This window comes from Notechis scutatus, chromosome 2 (assembly GCF_049901735.1).
Source record: "Notechis scutatus isolate UNSWTSFEM ecotype Mainland chromosome 2, rNotScu1.2, whole genome shotgun sequence".
Lineage (NCBI taxonomy): Eukaryota > Metazoa > Chordata > Lepidosauria > Squamata > Elapidae > Notechis > Notechis scutatus.
In genome coordinates, this window is record NC_142010.1 from 111614592 (window position 1) to 111634810 (window position 20219).

Consider the following 20219-nt stretch of genomic DNA (forward strand, 5'->3'; position numbering starts at 1 on the left):
TCGCCCAATATATTACAGGCTGAGAAAGAATGAGTCACCCGAAGTCACCCAGCCAGTTTTCAGGGCTAAGGCAGGACTAGAACTCACAGCCTACTGATTTCTAGGCTAGCATCTTAACCACTAGACCGAACCAGCTCTCAGATAATTATAATATTGGGATAAAAATAAAACTATACAGAAATAAATAACATTTCTGCCATTAGATGGAGCTCTTGCAATTAGCTGCAAGAGCAATGTCTTACAAAATATTCAAAGAAAATCTGTTTTCCAATTTGCCAAATGTTTTCTTTGTGAAAGAGAGTTCTGTTTTTCTACCCCATTTTATTGTGTTCGCTTGATATCCTAAATCACAAACTAGCAAGCCATAACCTCTGTGATCATATTAAGAGCAATTGCGTTCTCTTCGCTGATGATGTAAAGCTGTTCAATACCACAGACAATACTGCTACCCTACAAAAAGATCTTGACTATGTATCTGAATGGTCAAACAAATGGCAACTTCAAATCTCAACAAATAAATGCTCTGTCTTACATATTGGCAAAAAAAATCAGAAAATAAAATACAAGCTGAATAGTCAAGATCTTGTTGATGACCCAAGCTCTGTAAAGGACCTTGGAATACTCATCTCTAATGATCTAAGTGCTAGAGCCCACTGCAACTATATAGCCAAAAAGGCATTAAGAGTTGTTAACCTAATCCTACGTAGTTTTTCTCTGGTAATATCACACTACTAACCAGAGCATACAAAACATTTGCTAGACCAATACTCGAATACAGTTCATCAGTCTGGAACCCTCATTACGTATCTGATATTAGCACAATTGAGAAAGTCCAGAAATATTTCACAAGGAGAGTTCTCCACTCTTCTACTCGTTGTAGAATACCTTATGCCACCAGACTTGAAATTCTAAAACTAGAAAACCTTGAATTACGCCGTCTTCGGTCTGATTTAAGCATGGTATATAAAATCATACATTGCAATGTCCTACCTGTCAATGAATACTTCAGCTTCAACCATAACAACACAAGAGCACACAATAGATACAAACTCAAAGTAAACCGCACCAAACTTGATTGCAGGAAATACGACTTCAGCAATAGAGTGGTCAATGTCTGGAATACTCTACCCGACTCTGTAGTCTCTTCCCCAAACCCCAAAAACTTTAACCTTAGACTGTCTACTATTGACCTCACCCCTTTCCTAAGAGGTCTGTAGGGGGTGTGCATAAGCGCACCATCGTGCCTACCGTCCCTGTCCTATTGTTTCTCTTATTCTTTTATTTTTCTTATATGTACCCATTTCATGTATTCACAACTATGTATACACTTATACTTATTATCTTGTAAACAATTGGCAAATAAAATAAATAAATAAATAAATAAATAAATAAATAAATAAAAATTTTAGCATAGTATGATGTGCAAACCCTACCAATGTGTGACTTTGTGGTTCAGTGTATTGTGAAATTGGGTTACTTCAGCCAAATAACCATGGTTTAGTTAACTACAGGTAACTGTGTTAAGGGAACAGTCAGCAGCCCTCTTAATTTCTTCTCATGTTTTAATCCTAATATTTTTGTGACCATAAAACAGAAAAAAATTATCAGCAGTTACACATCTTTCCACCCCTCTGTGGCTAGCCTGGTTGCCCACAGATACTGATGTGTGTGACTTTTAAGAGAAGAGACTTCCCTTAGGACGTAACTGGTTGGGAAGCCTGATGTAAATCTTCCCCACCTTATAATTAAGATGAGGATTAAGAACTCAAAATCTTGCCTACAAGGATGTGTGTGAGAGAGAGAGGGGGGAAAGGAAGGAGGGAGGGGGGGAGAAAGAAAGAGGGGCGGGGGAGAGAGAAACCTTTGAGTCAGTATTGGGACTGTCTAGACAAGTCCCTGCTGTTTTTTGGTAAGTTTTTTTTGGAAGTGGCTTGCCATTGCCTGTATCCTAGGATTGAGAGTAAGTGTCTAGCCTAAGGTTACCCAGCTGGTTTGGCGTCTCAGTCAGGATTAGAATTCACAGCCCCCTGTTCCTATACTGGTGCCTTGAACAATGCATCAATCTGGCTCTCTAAACAGGGCTTTGATCAATATATGCTTCTTTTGGGGGGGGGGAGAAAAGAAAACCATTTATTTTCAAGGCAAATGAATGAGAACAGTTTTTTTTAAGTCTAGATTAAAATTTTGGTGGAACATTAAGTGATATTTTCTAAAACTGGATATATTGTCTCTAAACACGGTAGTGTTATCTTCCTGATAGATTCTTTGGAGAGATAATTACTCAGACAGAAGTTCCTTGAATTCATTGAGGTTTTCTTCTGTTCATGTGGTTATAGCAGGCTTTTCATGACAGCCACAGTGGATAGAAATTTTGAACACTGTAGCACCAACAAATCTGGAGAGCTTTCAGTTGGGAATCTATCTCTATATCCTGTACAGCAAGCTTTATCCTTATCTTCTGCTGGGCTAACAAAACAGGAGAGGCAGTTACAGTTGGCAGTGTTATTTTAAACCACAGTTGTAGTTATCTATCACAGGGGTCCCCAACCACCGGTCCCCGGACCGGGACCGGTCCGTGGAACAATTTCTACCGGGCCGCCGGTTTGCTGGGCGACACCATCTTGTTTTGATGAAAAAGTGCTTCCGGTGAGCTTTTCCAGGTAGAAAGCGGCGTTTGGGTGCTGAAAGAATCCTCGCGCCTTAGTTTCATCGAGGGGGCGGCTTCAACAAAACTAAGGCGCGAGGATTCTTTCAGCATGCATGGCAAGGCGAGCCGAGCGACCATCCTGAAGCCGTCGCGAAGCCCATCGACACAGGTACAAAGGAGGAGTTGAAGGTGGCGGGGACAAGCGGGGGACGACTGGCTGGCCGGTCGCTCGGCTCGCCTTGCCATGCGTGCTGATGCCGGTACCAGGCCGCGGATGATTTTGTGATGCCGGTACCGGGCCGCGGCACAAAAAAGGTTGGGGGCCACTGATCTATCACTTCTGGGTCTATTGTGTGAAATTCATTTTTGGTTTGTGAGTTTCTTTGATTGTTTTTTTTTTTTAAGTTTTCAAAGTTTCCAAGCTCATTAGGGGATGAGAGTTTGATAGATAGCTAAGCAATAAACGCCCAGATCCAGTGAAGTCTGTTGGGCTGAGACTGAGTGACAGCCATGCTTTTCATGTCTAAAAGAGGGCCAGAACTTAGTCTCCTGGTTTCTAGTCACTACATCAAACTGGTTCTCATATCTTGCATAGGACAGGGGTTGGGAATTTGTGGTGCTCCACATGTTGCCTAATTATACAATCCAGCATCCCTTGTTCTTTTCCATATTGTCTGGAGCTTCTGGAATTTGTTGTTAGTGATATTAAAAGACCTATTACTTCCTCATTCCTATATCATGTGAAAGGAGGTCATACAAAGCAAACATTTTTGCATACTTTTTTACATGTGACTTACAGAAAGCCTGGAAATTTTTTGGCCCATTAATTGCCTGCCATCCATTTCTTCATAGTGACTGAAGTCCCTTTCAAGTGAATGTCTGAATATCTGCATTTTTGTGTCATATTTAGAAGAAGCAAGGGCTTTGGAAATAAATAAAAAAATATTTTAAAAAGAAGAAGAAGAAGAAAGCTGTGACTATATTATCTCACCACACCTGTCTGGATACAGATGGGACTCAGGTAACTTGAATAACCCTTCTAGAAGTCCCACTGCTTTCTTGCCCAAAAATGGCACTGTGCCTTTGGTATATGAAGAATAGCTATTTATCCATTGAAGCTTTCCTCTTCTGTTCAAATTCCTTTTATGAGATAGTCCTATATAGGTTTACGTGCTGGCTGGCTGTTTGTTAGACTTCGGGCTACTTACGTCAAAGGGGGGCAAAAACCACAGTCTTTTCCAAATAAAAACTTGTTTAGGTTTTGCCACCTGGTCCCTTTGCTCTCGGCTGAATAAAAGGGGAAAGGCAGATCACTTTTACCCAGTTCCTTCTTTAGTACAGAATGACTGTAGAACATTTTTTTGAAGATGAAAAAAAGCCTTTAAAAAACAAGTTATTCTGATTTTCTTTAGATTTCCTCTTTTCAGCTCTGCTTGGCTGACCCCATTGGTTGAGTTTGTCATGCATGTTGTATAATCAGCTCCTTGGAAATGGTTTTGCATTAATACGCCTATTTACAAAATATTTTAATTAGCCCAAGGAAAGCCACAATTACCAGAGTTTCCTTTTCAGCCCGTATTTCCATATGTCAGTGAGCCCACCACATTTAGAAGGATAGGAGGAGTTGCAAAGCTTTTCCTCCATGTAACGCAATCTTTTTATTCCAGCCACCATCCTCAAGGTAATTGGAGCAAAGGAGAACAGAAAACTATAGTCCAAAGAATAGAAGTACCTTTGAATGCAAGTCACATAATATTTGCAGGAATGAGCTTGGGAAATTTCTAGAGGAAACCTTATCAGTGACAATAAGGAGGAGGGGTGCAAAGCATTTTCTGTGGCTAGTGCACTTGTTTTACCCTGATCCTTATCACCCATCCTGATATACTCTGCTTCTGTATCGTCCGATTTAATTTAGTTGCTAGGATCAGGATTATCCTTCCTGGCTGCTTTGGTGGTCCATGCAAGCCAAACTTTAAAGCTAAATTTCTGGGGGGGAAACATGTGCTATACTCCCTAGTCCCTTTTGGCATTCTTATTCTTTTGCTAGTTCTAGGGAGACTGAGCTACGGGAGCCTCAGAGGCCTCTCTGTTCATTATGGATGAGTATTCCATAGCACCCAAGTCATTCCAGACATTGCCTGTCTCCAGAATAAGAACTGTGCAGATATGCTGTTATGCATTCACCTTATTCTGCTGTTTATAAATGTAGCAATTGCTTCCTTGGTTGAATGGGGCTAAGAGACAGACTGTGGAAAGCCCGATATCAGTAAGAATCTTGCATTCTCAAATGTGCACTTATGGCCTTGTTCACCCTCAACATTTAGCAATAAGATGTACAAAGGCAGAATAGGATATTTGTGATTTTCCACTGTTTTCCTTTGATGGCAGGTAACAATAGACAGTGTTGTCCCTTTGATCATCCCCTGTCATTGAAACACAGCTTGATTATTCTCTTATTCTGCGCCATGATGGTACAGTGGTTAGAATGCAGTACCGCAGGCTACTTCTGCTGACTGCCAGCAGTTCAGCAGTTCGAGTCCCATCAACTCAAGGTTGACTCAGCCTTCCATCCTTTCGAAGTGGGTAAAATGAGGACCCAGATTGTTGGGGGCAATAGGCTGACTCTATAAACTGCTTAGAGAGGGCTGTGAAGCACTGTAAAGCAGTATATAAGTCCAAGTGTTATTGCCATTTGCTTTGGACTCTCATTTACGTCTATGTGTTGCTAACCCTCTATCCCTCAAACGTTCCCCCTTGAAATACCAAAGAGAATACCGCAGAGAGTTTGCAATGACAACTGTTGGCCCACGTGGCTTTGTAAACGGGAAAACCTGGACAGCTTGGAGAAGCTAAAGTGTCTTTCAGGTAGCGATTAGTCATAATTACCAAAAATAAGATTCCTGGGGCAGAAAAAAAACAAGCAGTTGCCTCCCTCAATCCCTTGCAAGCAGCTATGCTCCTTGTAAATGATGGGGTTGAGAATAGAAAGAGCTGGAAGGCTGTCCTAGAGCATAGCCTCCCCCTGACCATCTGTTATTTTCTCCTTCGTAATTTTCTCTTTTGCATTTTACCAGTAAAAGTTTTTTTTTTCTCTGCGCATCTTGATAGGGTTGGTGACACTGGACGATTCTTTATGATCACTGTAATGTCAGAAGAATCCAACTGCTCAAGTTGCCTGTTTATTTTTTACTTGGAGGCATTGCCATTTTAATCCCCATTTGCCCAAAGGGCTTCCAGGAATTAGGATTGTCAAGTGATTATAAAGCTGCAGCAATTCAAAAGAAGAAGAAAAAAGTTTAAGCAGCCATCTTCAACAGACCTGCCAAGTAGATACCATCGTTAAATAAACCCCATCAACTGGATTCTCTTCTAATGTTTTGCTTTGCTAATTAATTCAATTATTCTAAAATTTCTAGGAGCTATCATGTTTACATTTTCTTTGAGATCTGGAAAAAAAGAGAGAAAACTTGCTCAGTTAGGCGATGACTTTCACACTTTAAAACATAATATTGCAATGGAACATAATATTGCAGCTTATACAAGCTGCCTATGTAGGACTAGGGCTGTTAATGCCTCCCTCCGCCCTCCATTCAGTTGTGTCTAATTCTTGGAAACTGCCTGGACAAGTCCCTGCAGTTTTCTTGGCAAGATTTTTCAGAATTGGTTTGCCCTTGCCTCCTTCCTAGGGTTGAGACAAAGCGACTGGCTCAAGGTAGCTGCTTCATGCCCAACTATAGAACTCACTATCTCCCTAATGTCTTAATCATATCACATTATGCTGAGTAAGTGCTTTTTGCTCTTAAGATGATGAAGAAGGTACTAAGATTACAGAACGTTACGTGCAAAAACATTACAATCTTGTATTATGAAGAAGCTGGCTGAGAAATAACTGGCTAATTTTTATGCATTACAAAATATTCCGAATTCAGGAATGGTTTTTTCCCCCAGCACAGACCTTTTAACCAAGTAGACATTATTCACTTTTCATAACCATGGGACCAGTTGCAATTTGGCTGACTAATCAGCCAAAAGGGGAAAAGATTAGACAAACAGGTGGCGGTCCTCATGTCTCCACAAATCCTCTCCAGATCTTGAGTGACAGAATCTGAATAGATTCCACATTAATAGGAAGCGTGGTTACTTTCCTGTGACCTTCCCTCATATTGGTATTCCAAATTGGGCCAAATCCAATCAACCATTCCTGCTAAGAATGCTGAAAATTGCCCACAGCAAGTTCAATGTGTTCTTTGTAAAAATCCTTCCTGCATACTAAATAGTTGACCAATTTGCATTTGTCGAAAGCTGTTCAGAGAAACCCAACATATTCAGTGAAACATGCTAAATCTTTGAATTTGTTTTCAAGAGAGTGAATCAATATGTATTTTAAATGGTGTAGTACAGTGATCCCCAACCTTTTTTACGCCGCGGCCCGGTATCCCCAACCTTTTTTATGGCGTGGCCCGGTACCGACATCAGCTGGGCGCCGCCATCTTGTTTTGATGAAAAAGTGCTTCCGGTGAGCTCACCGGAAGCACTTTTTCATCAAAACAAGATGGCGGCGCCAGCAAGCCAGCGGCCCGGTAGGATTTGTTCCATGGACCAGTACCGGTCCGCGGACCGGTGGTTGGGGACCCCTGGTGTAGTGGACAGGACTGAATTATTTCTGGAGACTCAAAGTCAAATCCACCTTCAGACATAGAAACTCAATGGATTACTTTAGATAGGTCACTGTCCCTCAAATCAATCCATCTTGTAGAATCCAATCTGGGTCAGTCATTGGGACCAGGGGTTTAGTCTTCCAAGCTTTTAGATGCATCCTCAGGGAACTTTTCTCTAACAGAGAAAAGCCTGTCTTGTAGAGTTGGTGCTATAGAAAAAAACTGTAGGATGAAGAATTTGCGAACCAATAGAGAATAAATTATAGAGAGAGAGCTAACAGATACAAATGATTCTTGCTTATATGTCCTACCCATAAATGTCACTTTCTTTTGTTGATGCCCAGTTGTTTTACATTCAGATTCCTGAATGGCTCCATTATCATGTGAAAGAAAAGAAATGCATCAGCTTCTGTGTTTGGGAGAGAGCATCATAATTGGTTCAGATGCACACTTCATTTGGAAGCTGGAAGGGGCCTCCATTGTGGAGTTATCCACAAAGTAGGCCACCAAAAAGTGGGGTACTCCGGAGAATAAGCAAGGTGAATAGAATGTCAGACAAACACAATGCCTTTGTTTAAAAACTCTGGATCTACCACCTCTGCCTCTGGAGGAAAAATGCCAGCCATCTGATATGTGTGGGCTTTTCCCTGGCAGCAAGAAAGCTGAAGGGAGGGAGGAACAAAATAAATGTCAGTTTTTTCATTTTTCCAGACATGTCACTTTATAAATAGAGGCATATCTGATGGAAGGAAAGCAAGGATACTGAACCAGTGCCCAACGTTGATGGGAAAGAGGGATTTTGTCTGCTGGTTTTGTGGAAGTTATCAGTTGGAGAGGGGAATATTTGCAGCCACTGTTTTGAGGAAAAGTGAAGTGAAGAATGGGGCTAGTCCCAAGCTGATACTCACAAAGAGCAGTGTGTTGAAGGCAATGCTAAAGAAATTAGAAAGAAAGAACAGACTGAAGGGATGGGCCAGGTGCTGTTCTGTGCACAGCAAGGTGAGTTTGGCAGGCTTGGGACAAGGGCCAATTACAGGTAGAAGCAGAAACCCCATGCCCTTATCTAGTGGAGCACCAGATTTGCTGTTGTCATTACTATCAGTTCCTCTAACTATTGGGACAGCAACTATAATTTCAGAATGACCACAGAACTGTTCCTGACAAAGCAAGGAAACATCTAAATATACGCCACCAGAAAAGCAGAAGGGAAAGTGTGCATTGAGTATACTGATTATTTGATTATCTGTCTGTTCCTTTCAAAGAAACATTAATGCATTCATTCTAAACTATGGTTAGAGATAGTATTCAGGGTAATAGAAGTTTTCCACTAAATTACTTTTCCGGTAATATTCTGACTTGGACCTGAGCACAATATCTGTGGCCAAGATACTTCCTTATAAAGCCTTTGTAGTGTTGCAGATTCCCATGAAAAACACTGCTAAATGTGTCTCTAAATTTGCATTCAGACATACAGATCTTACAATTCCTCAATGTACTAAACTAAACTGACACATTTTCCTTCTTCTCTTCCTCTAGAACTCTTGGGATCAACTAAACGGCTGAATGTAAACTACCAGGATGTGGATGGGTATGTAATTAAACAAAATATTCATGATTTAAATATAATTTTATCACACACACACACACACACACACACACACTTGTGGGTCTGGCCAGTATACCATAAATTAAAAACATGACAAAATGAGCTACTTTAATTAAAATTTAAAAACTTGATTGTAATAGGCAAACAAGAAATCCCATTCCTGTACTTCTCAATCTGTGAAATTCCCATCATCCCATCCCCAAAGCTTGAGAACAACCCAGGTTTTTAATACCTTTCTAAAGGCAACAAAATAGGGGCCAAACGTATGTTGGGGGGATTACTACAGAGTGCAGTTGCCACAATGGAAAAACCATGCTTCCTGGATCCCACCAGATGGCATTGATTCAGGGAGGGAACACAAAATGTACCCACCCAATTGGAGTGTGTGGGATGAGCAAATATTATAGGGGAGAATCAGTCCTGCCAATAGCTCAGTTCTTCATTATGGACATATGAAGAAACTGTAGTTATTGCTTTGTCCGTGAGTTTTACTCTGATTACAAGCTGAAGGATAACACTGCATGTGTTTTGTCTCTTGCTCTGCCATTGACTCCCTGTATGACCTTGTGTCCATCACTTCACATTATGAGTGCAAAACGCAAATCTAAAATAGAAATCTGTCCTTAAAATACTGCAGGTAGATACTTTATTCAAATCATTCATAGCAAAACGTCCTTGAGTCCTACAAATGGGTATAGTTTGTAACTGCCAAATGGCTGGAAATTCATGGCAAGCAAATTAGAGAAAGCCAAATTTGAGCTTGCATCAAGAGAGATTTGGGATCTGGAGCCACAGACCCTTTGAAGAAATATTACTGTGCTTCCTGAAAAAAAATCTGAAATCACTTCTGAAGAAGTATAATAATTTCCCAGAATAGCTATGGTGCAATGGATTAAGGGCTGAGGTCATATCATAACAAGCATAATCCGGTGGGTTAACATCACGGCTGTTTAAATGCATGAACATGTAGCTAATGATCCTCAATCATTATCTATTTATATAGTATCAGTTCAGTATTGTTTACCAATCCTGATATTAAGTGGAGCAGAATGCTTTTCCGGTTTTCTAGTTGCCACATCCTTTTATTTTTGCAGACCAATTGTTCTAACAGAAAGATTGCATCTAACTCCCACAAATTTTCAAATGAGTGAGGCAAATATGCCTTGTGACAGTTAGTGTTTTGACATTCAAGTTAGAAGGAATAACTCGGATTCTGAGCTAGATGCATTCTAAGATAAATGTCTGTATGAAGAAATGTGATGGAAATTTTTCCAAATATTCCCTTCCACAATGAATTGTGGGAACTTGGGACAAATAAAATACAGAAAAAATAAACTAGTCAGATGCTCAACCTAGATATCAAGCCCAGGCCTGCTATTAGGTAGAAGGAGGAACCTATGTGAGGGAGTAAGCAAGGGCAGAAAACTTAGACTTCTGTTTTGTTATTGGGAGTATTGCCAGGAATAGAGGGATGTGCTTGAGCTATTTCTGCCTCATTTGCCAAAATAATTTGACTTTGCTTATTTTACATGTTGATTAGAAAAGTTTGCTGCTTCATCTTAGGTAGAAAAATGTCTTGAGATGGCCCTGCTACAGATCACATGCTGACAAGGAGTCTAGGTGAAAAATTCTGAGGAACAGTCATAAAAATTTTGAGGAACGGTCATAAAAATCAAAGATGAGTCTTGAGTGGAGATATTCAAATTGGAGTGTTGAAATCCTATTCACTAGAGCAGCAGTCCTTTCGAACTTGGCAGACCAGACCAGCCAGGAGGAGAGGGTGGGAGAGGCATGTGAGCGGCAGCGCGAAACTCCATTTTGGGGAGTGGCAGGTATGCAAGCCCTCCACGCAGTTTTGGACGTGAGTGGAGAGTGCTTGCGCTTGGGCGCAAAGCTCCATCGTACAAATGGTAAGTTCATACACGAAGCTCCACTCGCATGAGCAAAAAGGCACTAGCATGTGAAGCTGCATTCACGCGAATGATGCTGTGTGTGTGAGCACAAGTGCCCTCCACACACATGAGGGGAGCAAGTGCCCCGCCGTTCACATGAATGGAGCTTCACATGCATGCACTAACCCATCTCTCCCGCTGCCCAGTTTTGAACAGCCCATGGCCCGGTAGTTGGGTTGGGGGTCTTTGCACTAGAGATTAATAGTAATACTGATAGCATTAAGCAATCAATATACCTTAACAATTCAATGTAAGATTACCCCCCAAAGGTTGAATTCACTAAAGCTGACTTAAATTTTAAATAAAGGATTTTAGACCCTATGGTGGGGCAAAGCAAGAGATCTTATAGAGCCCAGAAGCACTTCAGAATAATTTCTTTTGACACGCTTTTCTTTCAGTTGTTCACAAACATGCTGAGTTGAAAGTCTTTTTATGAGTGCATCACTTCCAACATTCTTTCGGAAAAAGGGGATCTGTCGACACCCCATGTGTGTCTGGTGGGAGGTGGGGAGAAATTCTAGTTCTGGGCAAATAACTTGTACTATCAACAAGGGCATTATTACTTCTTGATACTTTTACTCCTTATATGCCAGATACAAACTCAGAATGATGGAAATGTTGCTGTTGACATGAGAAGAACCATTCATACACACCCATATCAAATATACATAAATACATAATAAATATATGTTTGGAATGCAGAGAATATTTTTTTATGTAGCTTTTATAAATTATTTTGCCACTAGGAATTTGCCAGGACTTCACTTTTATAAGTTGAAAGAAACGTTCTACAAACTCATAAATTTTTGAAACGTATAAATTTTAAAACTCATAATGCTTCTGTTTTTGGTAAAATTAATATTTGTATCAATTTAGAACATATTTGATGTATTTATTATGCAGAGTTTAATCTTCTAACTATTTAACAAATCTTAAAAGCTAATATTTTTTAATGATTCTAAGAATTAATTTATTGTTGAGCTATGGTATCTTAAACCATTGATTATGCCCATTCTCTTGTCAACAGCAGCTGTTCTCTAGTGTTTCCTTGCTTTCTGTAGACTAAATGTTGTATTATATTACACTCCAAGAATTGAAAACAAATAAATACTGTGAGAGTTAGAGCCATATGTTCCAGCTATCACCATGGTGTATGGGTTAAGAGACATAGATAGCTACATGTCAAGAAGGCGTTGATTATATCTCACTTTCTCAGTTTCTCATTAGGTGGTCTTAGCCAAACCACTTGTTTCAGGTTCACTGATGCCAATTCTAATATGGGGAAAGATATGGACATAAGTAAGCTTGGATAATGTCAAACTTTCTAGTGGGTTATTGTTCATGGTTCAGGAAATTTTCTCAACATTGTCCCATGGCTCTTCTCCAAGAAACATCATGGGATCTAGCAGTGATGAGGTGGCATCTCTGCATTCTTGCTCTCACACTGCTCCACTTCTCAAATTAACATCAGTGTTGTGAGGTGATCCTCCAGCCTCAGTTGTGTCTCGATTTAGGGCTGAATGAATACTTCAGAGTTGCCTGATGGGCTCTAGGAAAGCTTAGTTGCAGACTGAGGGGGCAGAAGGTGTTTCAGTAATACTGAGAATTTCAGCAGGAGTGGCAGGCTGCCACAACCTCCCTGGGACTCCCACAGGTTACCAATTCCTGCTAGGCAATGCCAATACAGCTCTCGGTGGCTATTCTTCCTAGCTCTTTGGGTCTGCCCCTTGGATTGGGCACAGGACTCTTTCAAATGCTCTGGCCAGTCTTTCTGGCTGTGAGAGCTCTCCTTCCCATGGAGAGGTTACCGTGGGGATAATTGGAGCCTCCAGGCCTGCAGCAGAAGCCCAGCATGAGATGACTGCTTGCTGGCTGCCTCTGGCTAAGAAAAGACCTCCCTGACGGAGACTGTCATCATACACAGGGGGACTGGTGGTGTTGGTATTCCTTGCGTCAGTGGCTGCTATTAAATCCTCTCAGACAGGCTCCTACAGGAGGCCAAAAGACACAATTGCTTCCAATCTACAATGGATGCCCATCGCTATTGAGTCGTGTTAGAGGACTGAACCAGGCTGTTACTGAAGTCGCCCTCCACACTTTTCACTCCTGCTGAGGATAACAGGGCCGTGATTCGGGGCACCGTTGCCGCTGAGACCCTGGTTCCCGTGGGTCCCCGAGCTACCCTCCATCCTTTCCAATGAATGAAATCGGCACTAAGCGATGGGAAGGCGGGAGCCAGCGGGGGAGGAGGGGTCTGGGTAAACAAGCCTCTTTCACAAACCTCAAACACAAGATCTATTCATCCTCAGTGGCCTCACACACTTGGGCAATAGGAAAGTGGTGCTGGGAAAGAGATAGCCATAAGCAGGACAAGTCCAGGGTGGTAAGAGGGCGGGGAGGAGGGGAGATGCTCCCCCTACTGAGAGACAGCTGGTCACTTGTCCCAAGGCCAGCATTAGCTTTTCTGTCTGACCTTTTGGGTGCTACTCTGAACACACACACACACACACACACACACACACACACACACACACACACACACACACCAATAAGACTGCTTAACCTTCCTACAAGGCTGCTTACACACTTTTTTTTTAATTAGAGAAATGAAAAAAAATCCGCTCATACCGCCAGCATATTTTGATGAGCAAAAAATCCCTTTATGTGCTTCAAGGCTGGCTTGAGGCAGGCATCTTAGTCCTTTTCAGATGGGACAATAATTAAAAATATAACACTTGCCAGTTATTGAATCTTTTAAAAAGCATCCTAAATCAGAACATGCAACTTGGGGGAGTAGGGAGGGGACTGTAAGCATGTTGGGGACCAGAGATTAAAACTAGACGGGGCCAGGGCAAATAGGTGGATGACATCAATATAAAAACTAAAGCTGGATTTAGAATGAATGAAAATTACACTGAAGGAATTAGATCCAATAAAATGGTTACTCCCTATTTATTAAATATTTCTCTTCTTCTGCCGTGTTAAACCTTTTGAAGAGTCCACTTCTAAGACTATATATGGCTCAGATTATAGCTTTATTTTAATCAGTTAGTGCTGAGGTATGTCCATCCTTGTTTTCCCAGGCAAGGAGGGTACCAAAATGCAGACATCAAGTCACAGCTTAGCAGCTTGCTCAAAGTCCTCTATTTATTAGAGCCAAGAGGGGATTGTTTGTGTCCTGCAGAACCATGGCAGCAGACTTTCCCATGTGCAAGAGTGTATGTATAACAAGGCCTTCAAAGGAAAACGAAAAAGTTTGGGGAACATTAACAGGACAATGCCAGAAAAAGAAATGTGTCATTAAGCATTCTAGGCTTGTTTGGTCAGTGCTAAAACAGTGTAAATGGCAACACCTCCACAAAGAAAGGAGCTTTACCAGAGTCTCTAACTGTAAGCGCCTGTGATTTCAGAATCTCTCTATTTACCAGGACACTGTAATAATATAAACATCTCAACCTTTCCCAAATTAATATGTTCCAGAAATACTGAAGTATACTATGAAGTACCACTTTCCAGCCATTGTAGCAACCAAATTTGTTAAAAGTTACGTTCAACCACATCTGGAATACATCATATTGGGAAAATGCTTCCTTTTCTCCCCAAAAATTAATAGTGGTCCCCTAAAACCCCAATTTCTCATAACAATTCTGTAAAAAAGATTAATCTTAAAAGTAGTGGCTAGCCTAAGGATAGCTCTAAATAGCTTCAAAGCTGAATAAGAGTTTGAACTTGATTCTTGTCCAATGTTTATACTGTACTGTACAGTGCTGGCTTTCAAATCTTCTATATTGCTCCCATATCTATATGGAGGGCTAGAATCATCATTAAAAATGGTATCACCACCAAGAGGATGTGCAGAGGTGAATCATGCTAGGGTGAATTGTGTGCCATTTCTTGTGGTATCACTCTTAGTAGTTTTGAGTTCTCAACATATCTCCTAATAGGGAGCATGCTTGAGCCAGGGTGGGTCAGGCTGTATGTTCAGGAACCACTGAGACTTGCCCCATCAAGTGATCCTATTCTTTTTCTTTTCTTTTTTTCTTTTCTTGGTTTCAGGTTTTCAGCTTTGCACCATGCAGCCTTGGTTGGAAGCCTGGAGCTTATCTCTCTGCTGCTGGAGGCACAAGCCATTGTGGATATTAAGGACACAAATGGTAAGACGTTTGCCTGTTCTGGCTTCTCCCCGTGCATGATCAAATGTTCTCTGTTGCAACAGCCAATGTGGGGAATCACTCTCGTCTCACTAATGAAAAGTGTCATTTGCGAACAATGTGACATTGCTTCTAGGGAAGTAATATTTTGAATAATATTTTGGAATGAGAACACAGGATTGCCGTACCCCATCTTTTGCCCCAGTAGAGATTGTCTGCTTACTGGACCAGCCCTAACCCATGGTTAAGATCCAAACAGATAGTCCACGACTTGGAACCATTCATTTAGCCACTATTTAAAAATATATCAGTGGTTTTTTTTAAAAAAAGAACCAGTTCTCACACTTAGGACTGTTGTAGCATCGCCACAGTCATGTGATCAAAATTTGCATGCTTGGCAACCAGCATGTATTTACAATGGTTGTAGTATCACCATTTGCAACCTTCCCAGCTAGTTTCTGACAAGCAAGTCAATGGGGGAAGTTGGATTCGATTAACAAGGATGTGCTTCACTTGACAACTATTGGGATTTGCTTTACGTCTCTGGCAAAAAACAAAGGTCATAAAATTGGACACAATTCACTTAACCGCCTTGCTTAGCAACAGAAATTTTGGTTCCAATTCTGCTTGTAAGTCAAAAAACTACCTGTATGGGTTTTTTTTAAAAAAAAGTTTAATTTCTTATATCTACATTCCCAAGATGGGCCTCTATAGTCTCCACATTAGGTGGCTTATCTCTGTCTTTTCTGTTCTGATATTTGCCTTCCTACAGGAATGCGCCCTTTACACTACGCTGCCTGGCAAGGGAAAGTGGAGCCAGTGCGCCTCCTGCTACGGGCATCTGCTTCAGTCAATATGGCATCATTGGATGGACAGGTCCCACTGCACCTGTCTGCCCAGTATGGCCACTATGAAGTGGTAAGTGGGGAATTATGATGGAGGAAGCAAAAGATAAAAGAGGTTCTCGTTACTCGGTGTGATAAGTCAAACCCTCATTCTTAAATTATGTATGGAGAAGCGAATTGTACTTCTGTAAAGACAAACAGCACATGATTTCTCATGCATCTGATACTGTAGTAATAGTACTATCCTGAAATAAAACATTAATTGTGTATAATCAACTGGTTCTCTGATGAAATAAAAACCAGAATACAATTCAATCACCCCACTTTCCCTAAAACTACTATACTACCAAATGAATAATGTGTGTGTGTGTGTGTGTGTGTGTGTGTTCAAACCTCACTGATGAAGAAATTCTAAGTTTGTCTTTTGTTTAAAAAATCCTAAACATCTTGTCCTCTTAATCTCATATTTCTTGTATGTTCCTATGACCCCCCCCCCCTCAAGTGAAAATTGCACAGCAAAGCTATTATAGGGCTTTGGTATAAAGTATGGGTGGCATTCATAGTAGAATTAAGTAAGCTGCAATCAGTGCCAAGATAGCATTTATACAGCTTTTGTCAGAAAACAAAAAGGAAGAAAGATGACAAAAAACATTTGGTCTCATAGGTAGCATAGTTTTGCAGGGCTATGCATTCTGAAATAAACTCAGCGGAGTTGTATATAGTTTGCTCTGGTGAAAAAAATATATACATGCCATCACTATCATCCAAAAAATTCCCTACGTTGGTTATTTATAACATTAAAGCTTTTCTAGGAATAGCTCCAAAGTTCTGTCATATTTCTCTTGGTTTTCAAGCTCTCACCAGGACTTCAACTACACACAAATGAGGACAAGCATTTTATTTACAATTTTTTAAAGATAGAATCTGAGATTATTTGCATACCAAACATTACAGTTAGAACTCTTACGAGTTGGTGAATTTAGAAAACACATCCTTTCTCCTTGTCCAGTGGGAAAACCTTCCAGTGATTTTTACCATCTGAATTTAAAAAAAAAAACTACAGATGTGTTGAGAAGGTGAAAATGCAAATAAAAGTCCCTGAGAGGATATTTAGTTTCCACCGTATTCATTTAGAGAAGAACATTAAAGTGGCTAAAAAAGACTAGAGAACTTTCTGAGTTTCTTGGTCTGAGATTTAACTAGGAGGAGCTGGAGAAGCAAATTACAGGCCCATTACGATCCATATATAGCTTTGTTGTATTGTCAATTCCAAATAAGGCTTTTCCTGTATAAAGGCTTTGAATATGCCTCACGGGGGAAATGAGTTGTGTCACTGGGGAATGTGTTGCCACTTTCTCCAGATTCACTGACTTCCTTTCATGTTCTTACACGTTTGCTTGCAGTCAGAGATGTTGCTTCAGCACCAGTCCAACCCATGTCTTATAAATAAGGCTAAGAAAACCCCCTTGGACTTGGCTTGTGAGTTTGGGAGGCTGAAGGTAAGCAGAATCACCCATACCACCTTGTATTATAAAACAAACAAGTCAGAGAAAAGATTACCCCATCTGTCTACTTCGCATCCACTGTCTATTGAAAAGCATTCTGGTGCACAAAAAGCAGTCAAGCATACCGTATAATTCCATCCTGTCCTGTCTTGTCCTGTCCCGTGAAGCTTCTTAAGTTAGCCTTAAATCAACTATCAGACATTGTTTTCCTTATTGCACTGAGTTCCAACCCTTGCCCTACAGTTTTCTGTGGTAACCAAGTATATGTCAATACACTAAATCAGTGTTTCTCAACCTTGGCAACTTTAAGATATATATGGACTTCACTTCCCAGAATTCTTGCTGGCTGGAGAATTCTGGGAGTTGAAGTCAACATATCTTAAAAGTTGCTGAGATTGAAAAACTCTGGGCAGGCAGCAGTTTGTGACAGGCCTTACTATGACTAGTGGGGCATAATGCAGCATCCTTCCCCCTATGTCTTTTTCCACCACAGTTCCAAAGCAATCAGAGTTTTCTCTTTGAGAGTTCCCACACAAAACCACAAATGCCTGGAGCCTAATCATTCTTTCAGGCTATGAAGTCAGAAGCAAGGCCAGCTGGGATAGAAGGCCAAGCATTCCATCCTGACCCAATTGGGAGCTGGCTGTAGATTCCTGGCTCCGATATTTAGGACAGGTGCAGAAGCTTCTTGGAATTCCTGGGGATGGGAAGCTTCCTTCAAGCTAAAGGAAAGAACAGGAAATATAAATAAACCCTAAGTTGGGTTGGGAGGAGCATTAATCTAAGGGATCGCGGTTGCACCAAAGAAACCGAGGGAGTGGCATGTTGTTTTCATGATCAATCAGTAAGTGTTCTGAACACCAGCTTTAGTAACATAAATACAGCATAAATAGCATGATGAATCTGACATAAAATAATACACTCAAGATCTCTGCACATGAACTACAATTTGTGATAATGTATAGCCAAAGACAGGTCAAAACCAAACTTGAAGTTGAAATCATTTCTCATATAGTAAACTGCTCTAAGCATAACCTTTAGCTTGGCTGTGTTTTCATGATACACTGCCCATGGGTACCCCAGATTTGCTAATTAACCTAGTTTCCTGGATTTGTAGAACATGCCGAACTATAAATACACTGAAATACACTGAGTACAATACAATGCAAAAATTTGTACTCAATACAAAACTCTAATCAGTGCTAAAAACTAATCCACCCCGCATGAAAACTGCATCCTTGCGGAAGCATTTTTAAGTTGGAGCATCTTCTGTAAGGATTCCAGGACCCTGTAGTTGGAGGGCTGAAGAACATTGGCAGGTGGAGTCTAGAAAAAGAGATAATAACAGAGTTGGATCACCCAGTTCCCAAAAGGCTGAAGAATCTGGCCTCTTTAAGGACTTGGAAGCAAAGCAGATGTACAATGCTTTCTTTCTCAGGGCTGCTGGAATGAGAAGAATGGCTCTCCAAAGCACCTGCCTTCCTTGGAGGGGAGAAGGGCAGAAGCTATCTCTCTTATTTGAATTATGGTCACATTAAAAATAGCCATTAAAAAAAGGACTAGAAAACCCATGGTGTGTTGGGTCATCATTTCAGAAATATTTCCTTATCTAAATAGAAAAACAGAATGATCATGAGTGGGACAAAACAGTTGGGAGCAAGAGTAATCTTAGAAAGAAAGGATACAAAACAAATGCATTTGTAATTGCTGTAAGGAAGATGGGAAACGACATTGCTATATCTTCTTTTTTCCTTTATTGCCTTTTTTCTTTCATTTCTTTTTTTATTAACTTATAATTTTTCATTTTCTTTTCTTTACATCCTTTAATAAAAATTGATTGGAAAAAAGAATAAAAACAGTATAATAAAAACAAAGCTATACAAATGGTATCATAAGAATGATAAATATGGAAACAATACAGGGAGGAAAAGATGGGAAAACTAGCAGATCCTCAGAATGTATCTCTCCCTCTCCCACACACCCCTCCCCAATATTCAACAAGAGACTGTGGAGTGCCATCAGAGTGTTGAGCAAACAGATCTCAAATTGGGAAGGAACTATATTATGTCCTTTCAGGGAGATAAGAGAGTTTGAATGTTCTAGATTAGATGTTCTACACTGCTGAATAGATGGTCTTGTCAATGAATTATCATTGGTCAGATAGGCTGTCTATTGTATTTTATTCATTGTATCATTCCATGTCCATTTTAGGTAGCCCAGTTACTTCTAAACAGCCATATGTGTGTGGCTCTGCTTGAGGGACAATTCAAAGACACAAGTGACCCCAACTACACTACACCTCTACACCTGGCAGCCAAGAATGGGCACAAGGAGATTATCAGGTAATTTTGTAAGCACTTCTGAGAGGGAGAAAGGCAGTAGTCTTAATAGAATAGTCTACTGTTGCCATTATTTAGGGCAGTGGTAGTCAACCTGGTCCCTACCGCCCACTAGTGGGCGTTCCAGCTTTCATGGTGGGCGGTAGGGGTTTTGTCCCCTACTTTATAAATCACCATTACTGTGGAACCGGTGGGCGGTTAGAGAAAATTTTACTGCTAACAGAGATACAAAAGTGGGGGGTAGGTATAAAAAGGTTGGCTACCCCTGATTTAGGGGAAGGGAGGTGGCAGCAAATCACGTTTTAGCAAAATATATCTGCCAATAGAGGGCACCATTCCTTTCTCCAGTATCCTTTAAACTAGAATGCTGTATTGTGATGTTGTATTGTTCCAAAGGATTAATGAAATACCATAGAGCAGTGATCCCCAACCTTTTTGACGCTGCGGCCCGGTACCGGCATCAGCTGGGCGCCGCAGCCCGGTACCGGCATCAACTGGGCGCGCCATCTTTTGACG

General features: G+C 40.8%; 1 protein-coding gene across 6 annotated transcripts in view; it reads left to right on the plus strand.

The window, feature by feature from the left end:
• Positions 1-20219, plus strand: part of CASKIN2 (CASK interacting protein 2) — a 109175-nt gene that overhangs the window by 57927 nt on the left and 31029 nt on the right. For 5 of the 6 annotated variants that reach the window (XM_026667428.2, XM_087955813.1, XM_026667429.2 and 2 more), the window contains exons 3-7: positions 8842-8893; positions 14920-15017; positions 15787-15932; positions 17263-17358; positions 19576-19706. In XM_026667428.2, the coding sequence (XP_026523213.2) occupies positions 8842-8893; positions 14920-15017; positions 15787-15932; positions 17263-17358; positions 19576-19706 (523 nt within the window). Of the gene's footprint in view, positions 1-8020; positions 8305-8841; positions 8894-14919; positions 15018-15786; positions 15933-17262; positions 17359-19575; positions 19707-20219 lie in introns of those variants that run through there. The other variant, XM_087955815.1, reaches the window with a different exon arrangement.